Source organism: Schizosaccharomyces cryophilus, assembly GCF_000004155.1.
Source record: "Schizosaccharomyces cryophilus OY26 unplaced genomic scaffold supercont4.5, whole genome shotgun sequence".
Lineage (NCBI taxonomy): Eukaryota > Fungi > Ascomycota > Schizosaccharomycetes > Schizosaccharomycetales > Schizosaccharomycetaceae > Schizosaccharomyces > Schizosaccharomyces cryophilus.
This window is the reverse complement of record NW_013185628.1, coordinates 894,505-913,495: the sequence shown is the minus strand read 5'-3', so window position 1 is coordinate 913,495 and position 18,991 is coordinate 894,505. Positions and strand designations below refer to the sequence as shown.

The window sequence follows — 18,991 nt, the reverse complement described above, 5'->3', positions numbered from 1 at the left end:
TTGAAAGTACAAATGATAAAAAATATACACAATTACTTTTATTATGAATGCATAGTGTACGAAAGAATGGAACTAGCTAAAGCAGAATATAACCGTAAAGAAAATTAGCGCTTTTGAAGACGAGACATGTACGTGCCTATAAGCAAGATTGGAGCTCAAAGGTACAAGGTAGATATCCTTTTCTTTGGTCATTTGGGAGAAGAAGAGCTCGTGAAGCAAAGTCATGAAAAATAGAGAGATGTAGAAGACACATAGATAGGACAATTCAATATATATAAGACATATAGATTGTCGTCGTCGTCATTCACTCCGTTCGTACTCATGAAATGTCAATAGCTAAAGACTCCGTAAGGAAGAAAGGTAAGGACATTGGAAACCGACCGTTTAAAAAAATATACAGAAAAAAAGAATGTAAGAGGGATTTAGTATGACACAAAGAACAGCCGCTAAAGTAAGGGTAAAGTGTCATCATTAGAAACTATGATCATTGAAATTCAATTAAGGGTTCTTGGTCACCGTAACATACCGCTAAAGAAGAAAACGCAAACCATAATCTCATAATAGAAAATAGATTAAATGGATTGAAGTCAAGAGGAGAGAGGGATACGGAGGTTTGGGTGACTCCTCTGGTTTGAAAATTAAGGAACACAAGTTATGGGGAAAGGTAATAATTCGAAAGAAATTAAGCGACCTTATCGCTGTCATCGTCATCATACATACGTCTACGATTAGCCTCAGCGGGACTAAGACCCTCCAAACTCCAGGGAAAGACGGCACGAGGCACACTGAAGAATGAGTTTTCGACGGTAGCGATACCGGCAAGGGCATTGTAAAAGGCAAAAGCGGCACACGAAATACCAAAACCACCACCCACGCGGATCAGAGCTGTATTAGGAGCACCACCGGCAGTCTTGAAATAGCCGGCAGCCAATACCAAGAACGTTACATCGAGAGTAGCAAACAAACAAAAGAAAGCGAGCGTGGAGCGTACTGTACATATGGTAATAAGCATGGAAAATAGAAACCAACATATAAGGAAGAGACCAACAGCATAATTAAACTCGTCAAGATCAGTATACGAATTAGCAATGTGGAACCAGGGGATAAATATAGCACCATACGAGAGCCAGAAACAGCCATAACTGCCAAAGACAGCACCACCGAAAGTGTTACCAGAAGCCATTTCCCACATAGAAACAAGAATTTGAGCAAGGCCACCATAAAACATGGCAGGAGCTACGATGATACGAGAATTGGTGACATGGCCGGCAGCGAGATTAATAAGCGAAAGAAGAAACGTAGTGAAGGCGAAAGAGAAAAGACCGAAAGGACCAGGGTTAGCATTCTTGTTGAAACGAAGACGGTGGATACCGGGTTCGAAATCGGCACCTGAGGGACCAAAGAGTTTGTTTTGTTGACGCTGGAGCTCGGCAACTTGAGTAGCTAGTTTTTCTGTTTGGTCATAAATGGGTTCGGCACGACTGGCGTAAAAGTGTTTAAGCTTCCGAGCTTCAGAGTGTTTGGGGATATGGTAGGGCACATCAACAGTATTAGGAGTAACCGCACCACTTGGCATAGCATTGTGGAGGCCTTGGTGATTCGTGTCAAGAAAAGTAGGATGGGTTGGTTGTGAACCTTCCGTATTCATAGCATGGCTACCGTCAGCGCCAGTAGTACCAGTGGTAAAAGAGGCAGCGCCAGTAGGATAAGATGGGTTATGGGCATGCTGATGAGTACCACTGATGGAAGGTGGGTTAGAAGGACTAGTAGGCGACATGGTGAGAGAAGCAAGTATGTGAAATAAATTCAATCAAAGCAACTTAACAAGAAAGGTGAAACACACAAGATGCAGAGAGACAGCCAGAAATAGGTCAAAAATCTTTCCAAAAGCAACAAGAGATTACCAGAGGAAAATTCCTTTTTTTTGGTGTAAAAAAGAGAATAGGAGATAATATACGTAGCGAGCAAAAACGATAAACACAACACAGACAAACACAAGTAAAACTGGTTGGATCAATAAGAAAGTATAGGATTCGCTCCTTTTCAAAATACAAAGCTCAGTTTTTGGTTTTTTCTTTTACCAACGTATGATGACTTTGGTATAGAAACCTTAAAATGCAGAGGAGGTGGTAGAGGAGAAAAGAAAAATATAAAAAAAAAAAGAAAAGTCAAGGCTAAGGAAATGAAAACCCAACCCGGCAGGGAAACAAGCCGTATATAAAGTGTGAAGTAGGGGGCAAACAAATTCCAAATACGAGAGCCGATCTAGATTTAAGCTATTGAACCCCACCCTAAAGAGAAAGTTTAATGATGCGGATTTTCTGTGGGTTTACTTAAGTTGCCAAAGTGACAGCCTCATATAGGCCTTAACGTTCTCCTCTGAATTCCATGAATGGCTAAAAATGATTTTATGTTAAATAAAGTTAAATTATGAGATAATACTGAACATTGAATCGGGTGGAGCTATTGATATATCCAATGATTTGACGTTGATATCATAGGAAAAAATAAACAAACGAACTGAAAATGAAATAATGTATAAAAAATAAAGCATAAACGGACATCTAAAACTAAAAGTAAGTTTTTTAATTTATTATACAAGCTGTAATATCTGTTTTCCATCTATTATCAGTTTGAGAAGTAAGAGATTTTAACCATCCATGATATTCAAAGAAATGTCAACAAAAGAAAATGTAAATAGTCCGAAAATGAACGAATAGTACGGGGAAACAATCGAAACGATGCGATCATTGTTTTTAACGATGGGGTAAGATTTGCCTCTGCGGAGTTATAAACGATATCCAATAGAAAAGGGCATTGCATTTTTAGCTTTCGTGATGCAAATGGTCCTAAACCGCCTAAAACAAAGGAAAAGCAGACAGAAGATAAAAGTATGGATGAAGGATGGAAACCACGTAGATAAAAAAATAAAAACAGGAAATAAATTTTTACTCTTTCTTTTCTATTAATTATTTCTATTGATACTATTTTTTCTACAGTTCGTTATCCCTTTTAACGATAATGATGTGTTTCGTAAAGAAGATTAGCTACCACTCGTTGTAGTACGGTTTTTCCTTATTTTCCAACTTCGTCTATTCCCTTACAAGACACATTCTTCTCTTGCGTACTACTTCGTAGAAGAATTTGCTAGTTTCAATTGTTTTAATATCCCAAGCTCGTTTTACGAATTGCTATTGCTAAAGCCCTTCTCATTGTGTTCCCCTTGGTAGAAAAAATCATATTTGGGTCTCTTTTCTGTGATTCTTTTTCTTGGTTTCTTTTTTTTGTATTTTCTACTATCTTGCTTTAGTTACCTTCTTTTTGGTCTAGTTTTGGTTTTTGCTTTTTATTTTTTATTTTCGCTCGATAATGCTCCTAATATGTGCTTAATATCTCGTTTTGCTCATTCTCCTTCTCATCTTTCGCGTTTTCTTGCTGCTGTTCGTCGTCAATGCTGGCGTTTTGCTACTCCTCAGTCAACTGCTTTTTCCACCAATTGCCGTGTCTCACACACCGCTTCCTCATCGTCCTCTTCTTTTCTTCCTCATCGCGCCTTTACAAATGAGCCTTTGGACGAGCTTTTTGACTTTTTCATTCAAGACCAAGAAGCGAAGCCCGTTGTCCCAACCTATTATCCCACCGCTTCTACTCGCCTCTTGGATACCATGGAACCTCCTTTTCAGGTTCATATACCTCTTCCGCGTAACGTCAAATCGTCTTTTGAACATGCACTTTCTCGTCACCCTCCCCCTTCTCCTTCTGATGATGTAAGTCAGCAAATCCTTTCTGCAGGTGCTCCAACTACTCTTGGAGTTCACCCTCCTCCAAAACACCCGGAGAAGTTTTTTGTCACTCTCCGAGAGTCTCTTGCTCATTCTGAACAAGAGGCTACCGACCTAATTGTCTATCGTCATCGACTCCTCACCTGTCAGTCTAGCTTCCAGTTGCATCAAACTTTCCATGCCCATTTTGTCCCGCGACTTTCCAAACACCCTACATCTTCCGCCTCCGCTTCTTCCAACGTGTCATCTTACTTTCCTCTTTCCCGCGCTCTTCGCGACTCCATGCTTGTCGCTCGTCTTAATTTTCTAGATCCCCTTCTCGCACATTCCTTTTTCTCCCATGTCAAGCATGCTAGCGTCTATGCATACGTCCAAGCTTGTACCACTCAAGTCTATAACCAAGCTCTTTTGGCTCTCTGGCAAACTTCTCAAGATCCCTTCTCCTTTCTTCGGCTTCTTGCCGAAATGGAGGCAAATGCCCTCCCCTTTGATTCCGAAACTCTACAAGTCTTTCTCGCCATCCATCAACAGATTTCCACATGGCCTGCTCATGCCCTTCCTTCTACCTCTGCCCAACATTTGCAAAAATTACAGAAATTTTTGCATACCGAGCTCATTTTGTAATTCCCCTTCTCTTGCATGTATACTTGAATCCATTCCATATCTAGTGTTTCTTTCCATTCTTTTCAAAAAAATTCTTAATAAAATCCTAGCACGGTTTAGGGCACCGTTTTTTCCTCTTACATGTTGCGAGTGTCTATACATATCGTTTTTCGTCTTACTATTTATTGAGCCTTCAGATTTCTGATTTTAACCATTCATTTCTATAAGTTTATTCTTGCATCTTTCTCGTAAATTTCCTTCTTGGTGAATAAATAAATAAATAACGAGCTTCAGTGTCTGCAGCATTTGGTAATACTGCAGTTTGTTATGGCTCGTCAAAAGCAACTTCCAGGACCTTAACTGAGGTAGTATGACTTTAACATATTCATTGCATAGTTTACATCTTTAGTGTGCAAGGAGAAGTTTTCAATCTGTGGTAATACTTGAAGGGAATAGTTTCGGTAGGATTGTATTGTTTATAGGTGCTTGTCCTTACGATTGTTGTGGGATTTTGTGGACTTTGAAACCCCTTGGAGCAACACTGTTTTACCTAAAACATTCAGTGTGCTCATTTGTTCTTAAAAAACGAAATAAAGATCTGCTTTTAATAGAGCTTTGACGGAACTGGTTTCAAGATTCAGTCCCTCAAACTTGAGTAGGTTGTATATATTCTTCTGCGGCTGTTAAGCAACCGATCAGCAACATCATTTATATACATTGAGACTCTCAATTAAATTATGACAAGCGGATTATCTCGGAGAAGAGTCGCTTCAGGCAACTTGGACGAAAATGAACAAGAAACCAAAAATGTCGCATTAATGAAAAGCAAAGCGCAGAATCGTGATGAAGATCATAAAATTGCATTTGATCCCAAAGATCTTGAACAAGGTGCTGAAAGTGAGAAACAACCGAAAGTGACTCTTATGGAGGAAGTACTGTTGCTGGGTCTAAAAGACAAACAGGGTTATCTGTCTTTTTGGAATGATAGTATCTCGTATTCTCTTCGCGGGTGCATATTAATCGAGCTTGCTTTTCGCGGCAAGTTGCGTATGCAGAAAGATGTGAATCGAAAGCGTTTCCCACTGGCTGATCGCTTGGTGGAACTCGTGGATGATCGATTGACGGGCGAAGTATTGCTTGATGAAGCCATAAAAATGATTCACTCGAGTGAACCAATGTCGGTTACTTCTTGGATTGACTTGATGAGCGGCGAAACGTGGAATGTCATGAAAATTGGGTATCAACTTCGTCAAGTCCGTGAACGTCTCGCAAAAGGTTTGGTCGATAAAGGCATTCTTAGAACTGAAAAGAAAAATTTTCTGCTTTTCGATATGCCCACCCATCCTGTCGCAGATACCTCTATCAAAGAGGGTCTAAAGCGACGCGTTTTGTCTATCTTGGTGGACCGTGTCGTCGAGTTGGAAAGCACACCAGCTTTTCCTGCTAACTTGCAATTCCGCTACTTGCGTACAATAGCTCTTGTTTGTTCTGCCTATGCAGCTAATGTTTTAGAAAATGCTCTTTTAGTTTTAGACTTTGAGAGACGCGACAGAGCCCTCGCTCAAGTCGATGATCTTTTATCTGAATTTTCTCAATGGCCCTTCCTTATCCATCCTTCAACTGTTGGAGCGAACTTGGGTGAAGCTGTTGGGGAAGAATTGGCTCCATTATCTGAGGATCAAATGTTATCCATCGAGGTCGTTGCTGCTGTATTACAGGTATTCACTCATCTGGACTCCTTGCTTTAAAATCCGATCCTTTTTTTCTTGTTGTTTTTCTAACTTCTATGTAACATTGAAAATGTGATATTTTTAGTGAGGTTTGTCCTATGAAACTTATGCTTTGAGTTCGATGCAATCAACGGGTTTGACTTCCCATCAAATGTCGACTTTTCTTTTGCATTGTTTATAACCTAATTCAATGACTTTGGAATTTAATATATGGCCCCCCTTTATCCTACTCTTTTTTTCATGCGGTCATTGAATTCTGCACTTCGTTTCGTTTCATGTTCACCTATTCCTTTGACAAAAGTTTTATCTCTCTTTTTCTCATTTGCTTATTTACGTCAATGAGTAGTCGACTGGATTATGTGGTCTTTTTTGAAAAGTTCCAAATTACTCTAACGATATATAATATATATGGGTATAAGTTCCACTCCTTCATATAGCCGATACGTTTTTCTGTAATATTCATTCTTTGCTTTTTTTTTTTTTTTTTTTTATTACCTGGAGCTTCCTACAGCGTTAATAGCAATCTGTTAACAAGTCTTCAAAATTGCTAACTTTCTCGTGACTCGTTAAAAGTACTATTCATGCATAAACTTTGCTTTATGTAGACAATGCTTGCGGATTGCTGTAAAAAATCGTAGAAATGATTGACTTTGTAACTTTGTTTACCTTATAGGGCGGTGGGTTCTAGCTCGGTATTTTCGAAATGAATGAATGTCGAAAGGCAAACAAGAACGTGTCCTTTACCATCATTTATTTGGACGCGTGTAGGAATTTAACATTCTTAGTAGGTAGAACTTGCTTGCGTTTACAGAGGTTTTGTAAAATCTGAAAGCATTGGTGAGTCGTTGAAGGGAAAAGTCAATTTTCTTGGAATTTATATATTAAACGTACACAAAATGTCGGAAAGAAAGGTTCTCAACAAGTACATTCCACCTGATTATGATCCTTCGGTACCTCCTCCGAAGAAAAAGAAAAGTCAAGGGCCGAATGGAGGAAGAACGACTGTACGTCTAATGTTACCGTTCTCTATGAAATGTCATACTTGTGGTGAATATATATACAAGGGAAAGAAATTTAACGCTCGAAAAGAAAAGACTGGGGAGAAGTACTTTTCAATTGATATTTTGAGGTTTTATATTCGGTGTACTAGGTGTGCTGCAGAAGTTACCTTTGTTACAGATCCCAAGCATGCCGATTATGCCGCTGAAAGAGGTGCGTCTAGAAATTTTGAACCTTGGAGGGAGGAAAAATTACAAGCGTACGAGGAGACTGAATTAGCAGAAAGTGGAGCCATACCTGAAGAAGATGAAATGGAAAAATTAGAACAGAGGACGATGGATACCAAGAGGCAAATGCAAATAAGTGATGCTCTTGATGATTTAAGAGAAAAAAGCACAAAGCGATCCAGGGTAAATGTTGATGATGCTATAACATTGTTGCACGATGAATCATATGGCTCGATGGACAAAGACGAGCGTTTACGTCGAGAGCAGGAAGAAAAGGAAATTGAAAAAGAAGCACAGTCTTTATTTACTTCTCAAGATGGAGAACTAGTTCGCAGAGTTTCTACTGATCAACAAAATGAATTGCCGAAAGCAGTCGAACTTGTTTCCTCTGAATTAACAGCGTCTCCACTACCAAAATTTCAAGCGCCTAAAAGAACTGACAGGCGGAAAGTGGAAAAAAGGAAAGTTGTCCTTTAACATGGTTCTTTCCTTGTAATATCTCTTTTTTTGTTTATAAGCTCTCTCTTTCTTTTACCTTTTTACTTTTCCGATTTCTTGCAGGTTAGCTTGTCCATGGCCTTTTTATCCCTCTTCCTTGTTTACTGTTATGTGAAATTTCTCTGCCGGTTCAGGAAATGTAGTCTTGCAAATTTTGATAATGATAATCTATATGTCTAATTCTTTTTGTTGTCGTTAAACTTAATCGAGTGGTTTATTCGTTATGAGTATGCTTCGAGAGTGATAAATAGTCGAAGTTACAACAGCTTGACTAGTGTATCAATGTAGAGCCCTTCTGCTAGTGCTAGTTAAACATATCTTTCGTTTGCTTTATGAAAAGATTTAATCCGCGTACCTTGATTCAAAATTATGTATTCATGCTACCTAGTTTTCAAACGAGATCAAGCCTGCACAGTTGCTTAAAACAATTTCATATAATATTTTTCTTTAACTAATATTAATATAAAATGTAACCACGTCCACTAAACCGAAAGACGGATTCTCACTATTCTCGGTTACCTTTCTATTAACATTAAACAAGCTCGAAAGTGTTACAGCAGCAACTGAAGATAACTCTGTCGTTCCTTTCTGAGAAGTTATTCTGACAAGGCGATTGTTTTATATTAAAAAGGAATGACCTGGTAAATTTCAGTACTATCTATCTGTAATTGAATAAAGAAAATAACTTCCTTCCCTTTGAGCGATGATGCTACGTGGAATTAGTTTGGCAAGAAAACAGCTGTTTTCTAGAAATTTTTGCGCTAATGCAATCAAAAACAATGTAAAATCTGATGGCTTTCGCCGTTTTTGGAAAAACACATCCGTCTCCGGTGAGAATGGAAAAGTGTTTGTAAAGCTGGACGGACATTCCTTGAAAACACCTTCTGGCAAAAAACTAGAAATTCCTACTACTATGCAGCCTTTAGCTCACTTGGTTGCTCTAGAATGGGACCGTTTGCCAACAAGTTCGATTCGTCCACACATGCTTCCTGTTACATCGCTATTTTCGAGGGCGATGGAATTAACAGATGCGGAGAATGAAAAGAAAAGAGTTTTCGACCAAGTGATAAAGTTTCTCGACACGGATACCGTTCTGGTATACGCACCCGCTGAAGAGTATGAAGGAAAGCTTCTCAAAGAACAACAAAAGAAATGGTTGCCTTTGAAAAAGGCCTTTGAAGAAATGTTCAATGTTCAACTGAAACACTTAGATGGCGATGTCGGGATCATATCGAATAAGCAATCAATAGAAACTCATGAGACTATTCAAAAATGGCTAAACTCATTAAATCCTTGGCAGTTGGCTGCCTTTGAGCGTTGTGTTGCTTCAAGTAAAAGTTTTATCTTGTCAACGCTTCTCCTTCAGGGAAGTTTGTCTTCCGAAGAAGTTGTTGAGCTAACTAACTTGGAGCTTTGTTTCCAAACGAATAAATGGGGATCTTTAGAAGATGGTAAGCCTTTTCGCACTTTTTTTTGTTTGACTTCTTATTAACGAAATGTAGCTCATGATATGGATCATCATGATTTGAGACAAAAAGTTTCAAGTTCTGCACTAGTCTTTCAGTTTGCAAACACCTTAAACTAAATGATATGACACCTTATCTCTCATTCCGAATTTGATTATGATTTTGAGGTAAATCTTGGCTTTTTTACATAATGAAGTATGCTAGTAAGACAAATCACTGTCCATAAACGTATTCTAAAAGATATCTTATTCAGGATTAATAGAGAATATTAAAGAGGAGTAAATACAGAATAAAAAATCAACGTAAGGGAACAAAGTACAAAATTTATCAGCGACCACTGAGTCCGCATAACAACATATTTATAAGAATCAAGATAAACCAGCATTTTTTAGCTTGGTTCGTAAGATTTCCAGCTCTTGGTCTTTCAAGGCTAGCTGTTCTTTGGCTTCTCGAAGCTCTTTTTTGTATGGATCAACATAACATTGCAACTCCAATTGAACAAAAGAAAGTAATTCCCGAAGTTTTTCTAATCTTACAAGATGAGGGCATGTTACATCGTCATGCGTCAAACTTTCCTCCAAAGTAGTATCCATGAAACTTCTAAAGGGAGAGGCATTAAATGATTGTCGGGTTTCTGGTGTGGCATTCTCTCTTCCCATGGGATCTCTTTGAATAGAAATAGGTGTTGATGTTAAGTTTTTCAAATGATTGTCATCTTTCCTTTTCAATAGTTCTTTTTCGTTGATACTCTTTGAAGGCGAATAGGAGTCTATTCGCAATCCAGGGCGAGAAGGAGTTTGAAAGGAGTTATATGTTGGCTCTACAGGTCGAGGTAAGGAAGAGTCTTCGTTATTTGCTTTTCCATGAAGATTATGGTTCCTAGGAGTTATTTGATTTGCATTAATTGCCATGAGAGGAATACCTCGTCTGGTAGGTGATGTGGAAGCAGGAAATCTAGAAGAGCTTTTCAAAGGACTAGAGTATTTGTATTTTGACGATGGTAGCCATTCCTCAAAGCAGGTGCTCATGGGAGTTTTTGTTTTTGAAGGGCTTTCTGCGGTCGCATGTTTTTGTGGTAAAGAGGAAGAAGCAGGGTACTGTAAGCCTTGATCATTTAACAGATCGTTATTATCAGAAATAGACTCGTCTATGCTTAAATGAATCGAATGCGTAGATTCTTGGTTCAATTCGAAGAGCGCCTCCTGAAGACGTTCTTGATGAGAGCCATCGAAACCTCTTGAGGAGCCATTTCCCGGTTCCAATTTGGTTGGTGTTGAGGACCCCATGGGCATATCTTCCTCTATACAATCGTGTTCTAGTGGATTACTGCATTAGTAACTTTTACCACGAGCAAATCGTAACCTACCTAAAGGACCTCTGGGAAAATCAGAGACAAAAGGGAAAGACATTTTACACAGAATATAAGCAATTAGCAAATTTTACGCAAGAAGTGAAATCAACGAAAAGAGAAGCAGCCAAAAAAATGAACTAAAAAAAGGAAGAATCAAAACGAGTAGAAATTAACAGTTATAAAGAAGGATAAAGGATTTATGTTATTAAGGAAAAGATGTTAGTTTTTGTACAAATTTGTTTGTTTACAGTAGAATATCAATATATAGGATTTCGCAGATAACTGCAAATAAGGATTTGTCTTGGGGGTTCTTAGTAAATAAACAAGCAAGGAAGTGTAGGAATCAGACTCTCCCAAAAAAAATAACAATTGTACTAGTAAAATGAAACAAGATGTTGACATATGAGAAAAACTATACAAGTTTTATTCTGTTCAATATACAAAAGGAACATGGAAAATGAGAATTTATTTTTGTTTGACCTGATGGATCAAAATTTCTTTCTAGTCTAAAATTTGTGGGAATGCTGCTATCAAAAACAAAACATGAGTTTTGTATTGTAGAGTATAACATTGATACAGTCAAATGAAAGCAACTTAGAATCCATTAATACATGGAAGATCATTTCAGCGCACGTAGAAGATGCTGTCGTTTCTGCGCTTTTGCCTTGCTTTCTTACAACAATAAAAAGTTCTAGAGATTAAAAGACACAGTAAGGACGAAATTGCATTGAATGCTACAAGCGAGAACCTATTTTCTAGATCCAAAATTCAATGAATTACCAAAAACAATATTCTTGTGCTATTAGATCCTTGTTCACCTTTTATAAACACATTAGTGCAATATGGAATATATAGCTTGAAATTATCCTCTTACCAACGAAGCTTCTGTAGCTCAGTTGGTGGTAGCGTCCCTCTCATAAGATGAAAGGGGAAGGTCGTGAGTTCGAGCCTCACCAGAAGCAAAAATCTTCTTTTTGTCTTCTTCAGAAAGAAAAGGAATTTTGATCGCATGATCATGCTAAAGAACATACAGTTACAGATGTTTATTTTCTTTCAAAAAACGCATGGGTTGCTGATTCCTATATTACTGCTTTAAGTTACTCGTTCCAATAAACCAAATTTTATTAATAGAAAACAAAAAAATTACCGTATTTCCAAAAAAGATTATAGTCGCTCAATAATGGGCGTAAAGAAAAGATAAGAAAAGCACTGTGTCAATATCAAACGAAATTCACGAACCTGGATCGCTTATGCTTTCATTTGTAAAGCACAGGAAATTATTAGGGGAAGAATTAAATGCTAGTATGTATTTTTGTACTTTTTTAAACGTAGGTGATTATTTTTCATACTTGGCGTTGGAAGATATGCTTTGGTCATATCGATAGCGATTAGCAATCCATCGAGAACGTGGGATCACTAAGGTGCATATGACTGCAAATATAGAGACAGCTCCTGTAATGACAATGGCATAATTGAAATTCGAACCAGTAACAGGATAAGAATAAGGAGAAATGTTGATAATAAATACGAATGAGTTGTAAACAAGAGAAACAACCATGAAGGGTTTGCTAAAGATTCCCAGAGACCATTTACCTTTAGGGAATTTATCACGGGTAATGAACAAACGGCCAAAAGCAAGAAGAGCATAGCAAGCAAAACTGGGTGCACCAGCTGCGGAAACAAGGGAAGAGAAGGCAACTGAACTGGGCAATATGGTACAAAGAAGCAAAGCGGAAACAATGTAAATTACCGTAATAGCATTTTTTGGTTGTCCTTCTTTACTTACCTGACTGATCCAGCCAGAGAAAGGCAAGACACCATCGCGAGAGACGCCGAATACCAAGCGACTACAGGCTAACACACCAATCACGGCATTCAAAAATAACTCAAGAATAATGATCACATTCATGATAACATGACCTCCGCGTCCCAACACATAGGAATAAAAATTGACAAACGGTTGAGGTGAAGCCGTATTGTACATAATATCGTTAAAGGTATCTAGTGGAGGACAACAGAATAAAAAGAGAATCGTAAGACTAAAAGCTACAATCGAGGATGTAAAGGCGGAAAAGAAGATTCCTCGAGCAGCTTTATTAGAGGCATCTTTGGTCTCTTCAGCGATGTGTCCCGAAGCATCATAGCCGACGATTACACCAGCAGACGCAAAATAAGCAAGACACCACTGCCAGCCTCTGGGAACAAGCTTGGACAAGTTGGTATCGACGTTTCCACTTGAATCATACACTTCTTTGCTGTAGCCGGCTTGATCGTAGATGGTCTCAGTAAAGACCCATTTGGCGGATTGGAATCCATGGCTTTTTCTAGAGGTGGCGATGGGAAGCCAAATCAAATTTAGTATATAATCAACAAAGATCAGAATCATGGAAAGTTTAAAGACCCATCTGTAGTACCGTGGTGGGATCTGATTGACAAGAATGATAAATACTAAAACAACTTCAGCAACGATCCATTGGACTGCACGAAATTTAACGTTAGAATCGTCTGTCGACCAACTGTTTCCGAAAGTGCTAACTTCGCCAAAAATAAAGTTTACACAAGACTGAGCAGTCGAGGCAACAAAAGTTGTCCACGCAGTAGTGGACCACCAAGCAACCAAAAAGCTGAAAAAGCGTCCAAGTTGGGGTCCACCTGCTTCAGCAGCCCACAGATAAACGGATCCAGACGTGGGTAAGGCAGAACAGAATTCAGCCAAAGAGGCAGCGGTAATTGTAGAGCACACACCTGTGACCAGCATACTCACCCAGTAAGCAGCCGGTCCACCAAATGTGACACCATAACTAAATGTAAGACGAACTCCGCTGACAACATCCATGGCAGCAAAGCTAGCCGCAAAGCTTTCAAAGAACTTAAAGGTCCGGTGAAGTACCGGCTTGTAGCCCATACTTCTGATCAATGCATCATCACTGTCGGCATCTGAGGAAACCCCATCTGACTGTTCATTTTTACCATGCGCCATTTCATGGAACACTTTCACTTTTTCATTACCGGTTGAAGAAGTCGTAGATCCCGAGGTGTTTGATCTTTGCTGAGCAAACAAGTCTCCATCTGTAGATCGTTCATCCGTTAAAACGCTCGCCATAATTTGCAATTCCTGGTACGACAAGTTCAAAAACCAAGTATCCTTTTCGTAAAATCAAAAAAATAAAAAGAGGATTTAGCTGCCTTTTTTCAAACTCCTTACGAGTCGACCCTTACGAAACGAAGGCGCTATGGGAACAGCCAAGCGTGTTATATATGGGGAAAAAAAGATTCTCTTAAACAGACAAACACTGCCAAATTAATTGGACTGTTTATACGCAGTTTTCATGCCATTTAGCCGCTTAGTATATATATCAAGCTTCACGGATACCTGCATGCGATGGCTACATAGCAGTCTTCCTTATCGCCGTTCTATATCATCTTAGTGAGCCCGCCAAGTAACAATGTTGTTTCCTTTCTTCTTGAAATATGACCAAGTAATAAAAATTGCCATGGTATTCTTGTAAATTATTCGAAATAAATCAGTAAGAAAACAGTTTTTAATCTTAATTTACGTTTATTTTTCAAATTAGGAGCTCATACATATGAATCTCCCGTTTTGCGTTCTTCAATAGATGAAGCTTGATTAGGAACATAAATTCGTATTCCATACAAGATAGCTTTTATAGATGATTACCATTGAATGTTATTATTAAAATCAAAAAATTCCTGTGGATGATAGCTGTCTCGTGTCCCAAGTTCAAAAGTTTTGAAAACCGCATTTTAGGGAAATTTCTGGAGATTGGTTTTATTGATTCGTCGAAGGGGCATCGTAACGTACCTCGACTAGTTAGGAAATTGCTATTCAAGAAGCAAATTTGAAGAGATACATTCCTTCGGTTTGCATTTCGTTCCAACCAAACGATGTTCGCCAGGGACTTTTGTAGGGCTGAAAGTTTACAAAGTCTCTGTTAAGAAATGATTTGTTGATTTTCTCACGGAATTCATCTCTTTCACTCTCTCTCTCACTCTCTCACTCTCACTCTCTCTCTCTCTTATTTTTTTTTCTCCTTTTCTGTTTAATGAAAAGACCCACATTGCTAGTTTACCTGAATAAGAAAATAAAGAATTTCGTGGAGAAATTTGTTAGGACTACGAGTCAAACACTTAGTTACAAATGAAAGCTCGCTCAATTCAAAAATTGTCAAACTGTACATCCTGTAAACAAATGTCAAGTAGCATACCAAATTATCATCTTATCATACTAAGCTGTTACTGCTGTATTCTCTGTGTTTATAAATCATACAGAAAGATTTCATTATATTGTTACTTTTCCTGTATTTACTTATTTATCCAAATGTTTTGCAATGTTTAATACTCCTATTCAAATTGGGTGAACCGAATTTTATGTGATGAAATTAGACTCATTTCAAATGAAACATCAGCGTTCATTGAGGATATTAGAAAAAAAAGAACGTCAAATAGCCAAGCAAATGCAGAATTTAAATTCAAACGAACTTTCAAAGATAATCCTCAGGTCTCCAAGTACATATGTAAAGAAATATGTATCATCTCACCGAAACAATGCACACCATTTACAAAACAAAGTCTCTTGCAAGTGATTTGCTAAAAGACAAATTTATAAAGGGAATTTTTACTCGCATTTAAAATCACCACAATTAAAGTCTCAAAAACTGTTTTATGATAGTGAAATTCCTCAAATGTTGTAGATCTGCACGAAAAATCTCATCATCATTAACTGGCTGGAGTTTATTATCGTCGATTAACGAATGCTAATAATGCAAAAAGAGATTGGTTTTTTATAAACATTATTCCTTGCCAATACAATTCGTAAGCAATTCGCATCCACCTTTATTTAGTTATGCAACTGTAGAATAAAATAAGAAACCCATCTAACTTTTACATAACAAGTTCACATTTCTATTGAGCTTACGTACCGTAGATGTAAGTGAATGGTTCTCAATCTCAGCAATAATTACTTGCTCCTTTAAAATTAAGAAAAGACTTTGGAACCTTGTCTTCAGTTATTCCTAAAGAGGCTTTATAAAAATCACAAACAGTAAAAAAAATTATCAATTTCTATCAAACAACAGGAAAAAATCAATCTCTAGCATATAAACAGAACACTCGGCAAGTTTGATACCCATGCAAAACTCTGAGGAAAAGAAGTTTAAAAGATAAACCAAAAAGACATTTAATGAAAGTCTACTAAGAACTTTGTCAGCCTTTTATTTGTATCTCTTGGTCATCTTTTTTAGGTATTGCGGCTTCTAGTCATTCCTAGCATATTCAACTATCCAAAAAATGAAAAAAAAAGGAAACAAAACATTGAATTGCAGATAAATTTTTTTATTGATAAAATCTTAGACAGCTTGCAAACTTACAATGCCAATGCAATATACACTTTATTCTTACTAGTTTACAACCTTTCCTTCCTTTTTAGAATAACTTGAGAAAGAATAATGCAATTTTTAAACTATTATTAAAAAGAATTAGACAAAGATGCCATCGCATAGCAAAAATTTATCAACTTGTTACCCTCAGTTGATGAGAAAACAGCTATGCGGTTCTAGAAACATTACCATAGCATAAATCGTTTCATTACCGGTTAACCATGTTGAAGGTTAACAACCAACCTTTATTTTCTTTTTTTCTTTCCTTAATTATACATGAAATGCCTATTTGGATGTAAATACCATTAGGCTAACCTTAAGCATATTGCTCACGAACAGCACGGGTAGCCACAATCATGTTTTCCAAGTCAGCAGTGGTCTCGGGCCAGCCTCGAGTCTTCAAACCACAATCAGGGTTGATCCAAAGACGATTCTTAGGGACAGACTGAACGAGAGCATCAATGCGTTGCTTGAATTCCTCAACTGGGGGAACACGAGGAGAGTGAATGTCGAAAAGACCAGGTCCAATACAAGACTTGTAGTTACTAAGAACAGACATTAACTTCATATCAGACTTGGAGTTCTCAATAGAAACAACATCAGCATCCAATCCTTGAATAGCATCAAAGATATCATTGAAGTCAGAATAGCAGAAATGAGAGTGGATTTGAGTGTCATCCTTAACACCACCAGTAGCCAAACGGAAAGCCTTGACAGCATAGTCGACATACTGAGCCCAGTCAGTACGACGGAGAGGAAGACCCTCACGCAAAGCGGGTTCATCGCATTGGATAACGCGAACGCCTGCCTTTTCAAGGTCCAAAACTTCATCTCTTAAGGCAAGAGCGATTTGTTGAGCTTGAATAGATTCTTCAACATCATCACGAGGGAAGGACCATCTCAAAATGGTGATGGGAGCGGTAAGCATACCCTTCATGGGTTTGGAGGTGATAGATTGAGCAAAAGCAGACTCCTTGACAGTCATAGGACCAGGACGGGAAACATCACCAACGATGATGGGAGGACGGACACAGCGAGATCCATAAGATTGCACCCAACCGTTAAGGGTGAAAACGAAGCCTTCCATTTGTTCACCAAAGTATTGAACCATATCATTACGTTCAGGCTCACCATGGACCAGCACATCGAGACCAATGTTCTCTTGGAACTTGACAACATCGGTAATTTCCTTGCGAATGAAAGCATCATATTCTTCAGCGGAAATTAAGCCCTTAACAAACTTGTTTCTAGTGACACGAATCTCCTTGGTTTGAGGGAAAGAACCAATAGTGGTAGTAGGGAATTGAGGGAGTTTAAGGGATTCTTGTTGAAGGGAGTAACGCTTTTCAAAGGGAGTATCACGGGTGTGCATTTCAGGAGTGACAGCAGCTTGGCGGTCACGGACAGCCTTAACGTTGGTGATGGGGGACTCAACACGAGCCTTGGCGTCAACCGCATTAGCTTCGAGTTCAGCACGGACAGAAGCAGGCCCCTCATTGACAGCTTTGGTCAAGATGGCTAATTCAGCACACTTCTCGACGGCAAAAGCGAACCAGCGCTTAATTTCAGGTTTCAATTGGTCTTCACCAGAAAGAGAGTGAGGGATGTGGAGAATGCTAGAAGAAGAAGCGACGATAACACGGTCGCTACCAATGGCAGCAATGGCCTTTTCAATAACGGCAACGGCCTTTTGGAAATCAGTCTTCCAGATGTTACGACCAGAGACAATACCGACAGAGAGCACTTGGTTGTCACCAAGGACAGAAAGAGCAGCATCCAAGTTTTCAGGAGCACGGCAAACATCGACATGGATACCGGCGACAGGGAGACCCTTCAAAACTTGAGCGTTGTCCTTCAAAGGACCAAAGTAGGTAGTCAAGATGAGCTTAGCATTGGCTTGAGCAAGGGTCTCGTAAGTAGACTTGTAGCTGTTAAGGACCTCATCGGCCAAGTCGAGAGCAAGAATGGGCTCATCAATTTGAACGGATTCGGCACCGGCTTCTACAAGCTTCTTCAAAAGCTCAACATAGACAGAAGTAAGCTTAGGCAAAAGGTCGATGGGTTTGGCGGATGATTCCTTGGTGGCCTTTGCGAGGAACAAGAAAGTAACAGGGCCCAATAAGACGGGACGGGTTTGAATACCAGCTTGCTTGGCCTCGAGGAACTCGTCAACAGCCTTGGTGGAGTTCAACTTGAAATCGGTCTTGTCAGAGACTTCGGGTCTCAAAAAGTGATAGTTAGAATCAAACCATTTGACCATTTCTTGAGAAGGAACATCGACAGCAGGCTTACCGTCGACAGCGGGACGTTGCATACCACGACCCATGGCAAAATAGGTATCTAAAGGAGTCAAGTCATACTTAAGGTAGCGCTCGGGAATCGCGTTGAAAGTAAAAGAGTGATCCATGATTTGATCGTAAAAGGAAAAGTCATTAGAAGGGACAATGTCAACACCTTGGGCCTTTTGAAGCTTCCAGTGCTCCAAACGCAAGGACTTGGCAGCAGTTTGTAACTCATCGGCAGAAATCTTACCACTCCAGTATGCCTCGGTAGCCTTTTTTAATTCACGGTTTTTACCGATACGAGGGAAACCCAAGACAGCGGATTGTACCATTATGAAGATCCACGGGAACGAAGATAGGTATAAAAAGTATGGAACGATTAATGAGTCTATAAAAGAACACTAATCTAGATATCAATAGATTTGAGTATATTTTCTTCAAGACGAGAAAATTATACTGTTATAAAAAGAAAAAAAAGGAAAAGAAACTTCTTCCTGAGGGAACGAAGAGAATTTGCTTTACCTTTAATGCGTGTCGTACAAGACAAGTATGTTTGGGGTGCACTCTATATATATATATAGACGCCGAAAATCCCGACCCCCACAATCACTACTACTCTAAAAGCCAGTCACTTCTACTATCGAAAGGAGAAAGGAT

General features: G+C 38.8%; 8 protein-coding genes and 1 non-coding gene across 9 annotated transcripts; 5 read left to right on the top strand and 4 right to left on the bottom strand.

Annotated features, from left to right (window-relative positions):
* Positions 1-682: 682 nt before the first annotated feature.
* On the bottom strand, positions 683-1,777 carry SPOG_04930 (acetate transporter; the record flags this gene model as incomplete). The annotated part of the gene is made up of 2 exons (XM_013169118.1): positions 683-990; positions 1,045-1,777. The coding sequence occupies 2 exons, from the start codon at positions 1,775-1,777 to the stop codon at positions 683-685; spliced, it is 1,041 nt and encodes a 346-aa protein (XP_013024572.1).
* Positions 1,778-3,084: 1,307 nt separating this feature from the next.
* On the top strand, positions 3,085-4,634 carry SPOG_04931 (translation protein). The gene has a single exon (XM_013169119.1). The coding sequence runs from the start codon at positions 3,381-3,383 to the stop codon at positions 4,404-4,406; it is 1,026 nt and encodes a 341-aa protein (XP_013024573.1). The 5' UTR covers positions 3,085-3,380; the 3' UTR covers positions 4,407-4,634.
* A 423-nt stretch (positions 4,635-5,057) lies between these two features.
* Positions 5,058-6,385, top strand: SPOG_04932 (phosphoprotein 3 family protein). The gene is made up of 2 exons (XM_013169120.1): positions 5,058-6,103; positions 6,233-6,385. The coding sequence occupies exons 1-2, from the start codon at positions 5,123-5,125 to the stop codon at positions 6,299-6,301; spliced, it is 1,050 nt and encodes a 349-aa protein (XP_013024574.1). The 5' UTR covers positions 5,058-5,122; the 3' UTR covers positions 6,302-6,385.
* Positions 6,386-6,646: 261 nt separating this feature from the next.
* On the top strand, positions 6,647-8,095 carry SPOG_04933 (splicing factor). Its single transcript, XM_013169121.1, has one exon. It carries the CDS (start codon positions 7,012-7,014, stop codon positions 7,816-7,818), a length of 807 nt encoding a protein of 268 aa, XP_013024575.1. The 5' UTR covers positions 6,647-7,011; the 3' UTR covers positions 7,819-8,095.
* A 231-nt stretch (positions 8,096-8,326) lies between these two features.
* Positions 8,327-9,607, top strand: SPOG_04934 (F1-ATPase chaperone Atp12). Its single transcript, XM_013169122.1, has 2 exons — positions 8,327-9,290; positions 9,342-9,607. The coding sequence occupies exons 1-2, from the start codon at positions 8,543-8,545 to the stop codon at positions 9,422-9,424; spliced, it is 831 nt and encodes a 276-aa protein (XP_013024576.1). The 5' UTR covers positions 8,327-8,542; the 3' UTR covers positions 9,425-9,607.
* On the bottom strand, positions 9,554-10,967 carry SPOG_04935 (uncharacterized protein). The gene is made up of 2 exons (XM_013169123.1): positions 10,672-10,967; positions 9,554-10,620 (listed from the first exon to the last, which is right to left on the bottom strand). Exons 1-2 carry the CDS (start codon positions 10,712-10,714, stop codon positions 9,674-9,676), a joined length of 990 nt encoding a protein of 329 aa, XP_013024577.1. The 5' UTR covers positions 10,715-10,967; the 3' UTR covers positions 9,554-9,673.
* A 570-nt stretch (positions 10,968-11,537) lies between these two features.
* On the top strand, positions 11,538-11,618 carry SPOG_16319. Its single transcript has one exon. It is a non-coding gene; the product is annotated as a tRNA-Met (tRNA).
* Positions 11,619-11,992: 374 nt separating this feature from the next.
* SPOG_04936 (thiamine transporter Thi9) lies at positions 11,993-13,759 on the bottom strand (the record flags this gene model as incomplete). The annotated part of the gene is made up of 2 exons (XM_013169124.1): positions 11,993-13,081; positions 13,106-13,759. The coding sequence occupies 2 exons, from the start codon at positions 13,757-13,759 to the stop codon at positions 11,993-11,995; spliced, it is 1,743 nt and encodes a 580-aa protein (XP_013024578.1).
* A 2,159-nt stretch (positions 13,760-15,918) lies between these two features.
* On the bottom strand, positions 15,919-18,947 carry SPOG_04937 (homocysteine methyltransferase). Its single transcript, XM_013169125.1, has one exon. The coding sequence runs from the start codon at positions 18,664-18,666 to the stop codon at positions 16,369-16,371; it is 2,298 nt and encodes a 765-aa protein (XP_013024579.1). The 5' UTR covers positions 18,667-18,947; the 3' UTR covers positions 15,919-16,368.
* Between the last annotated feature and the right edge of the window lie 44 nt (positions 18,948-18,991).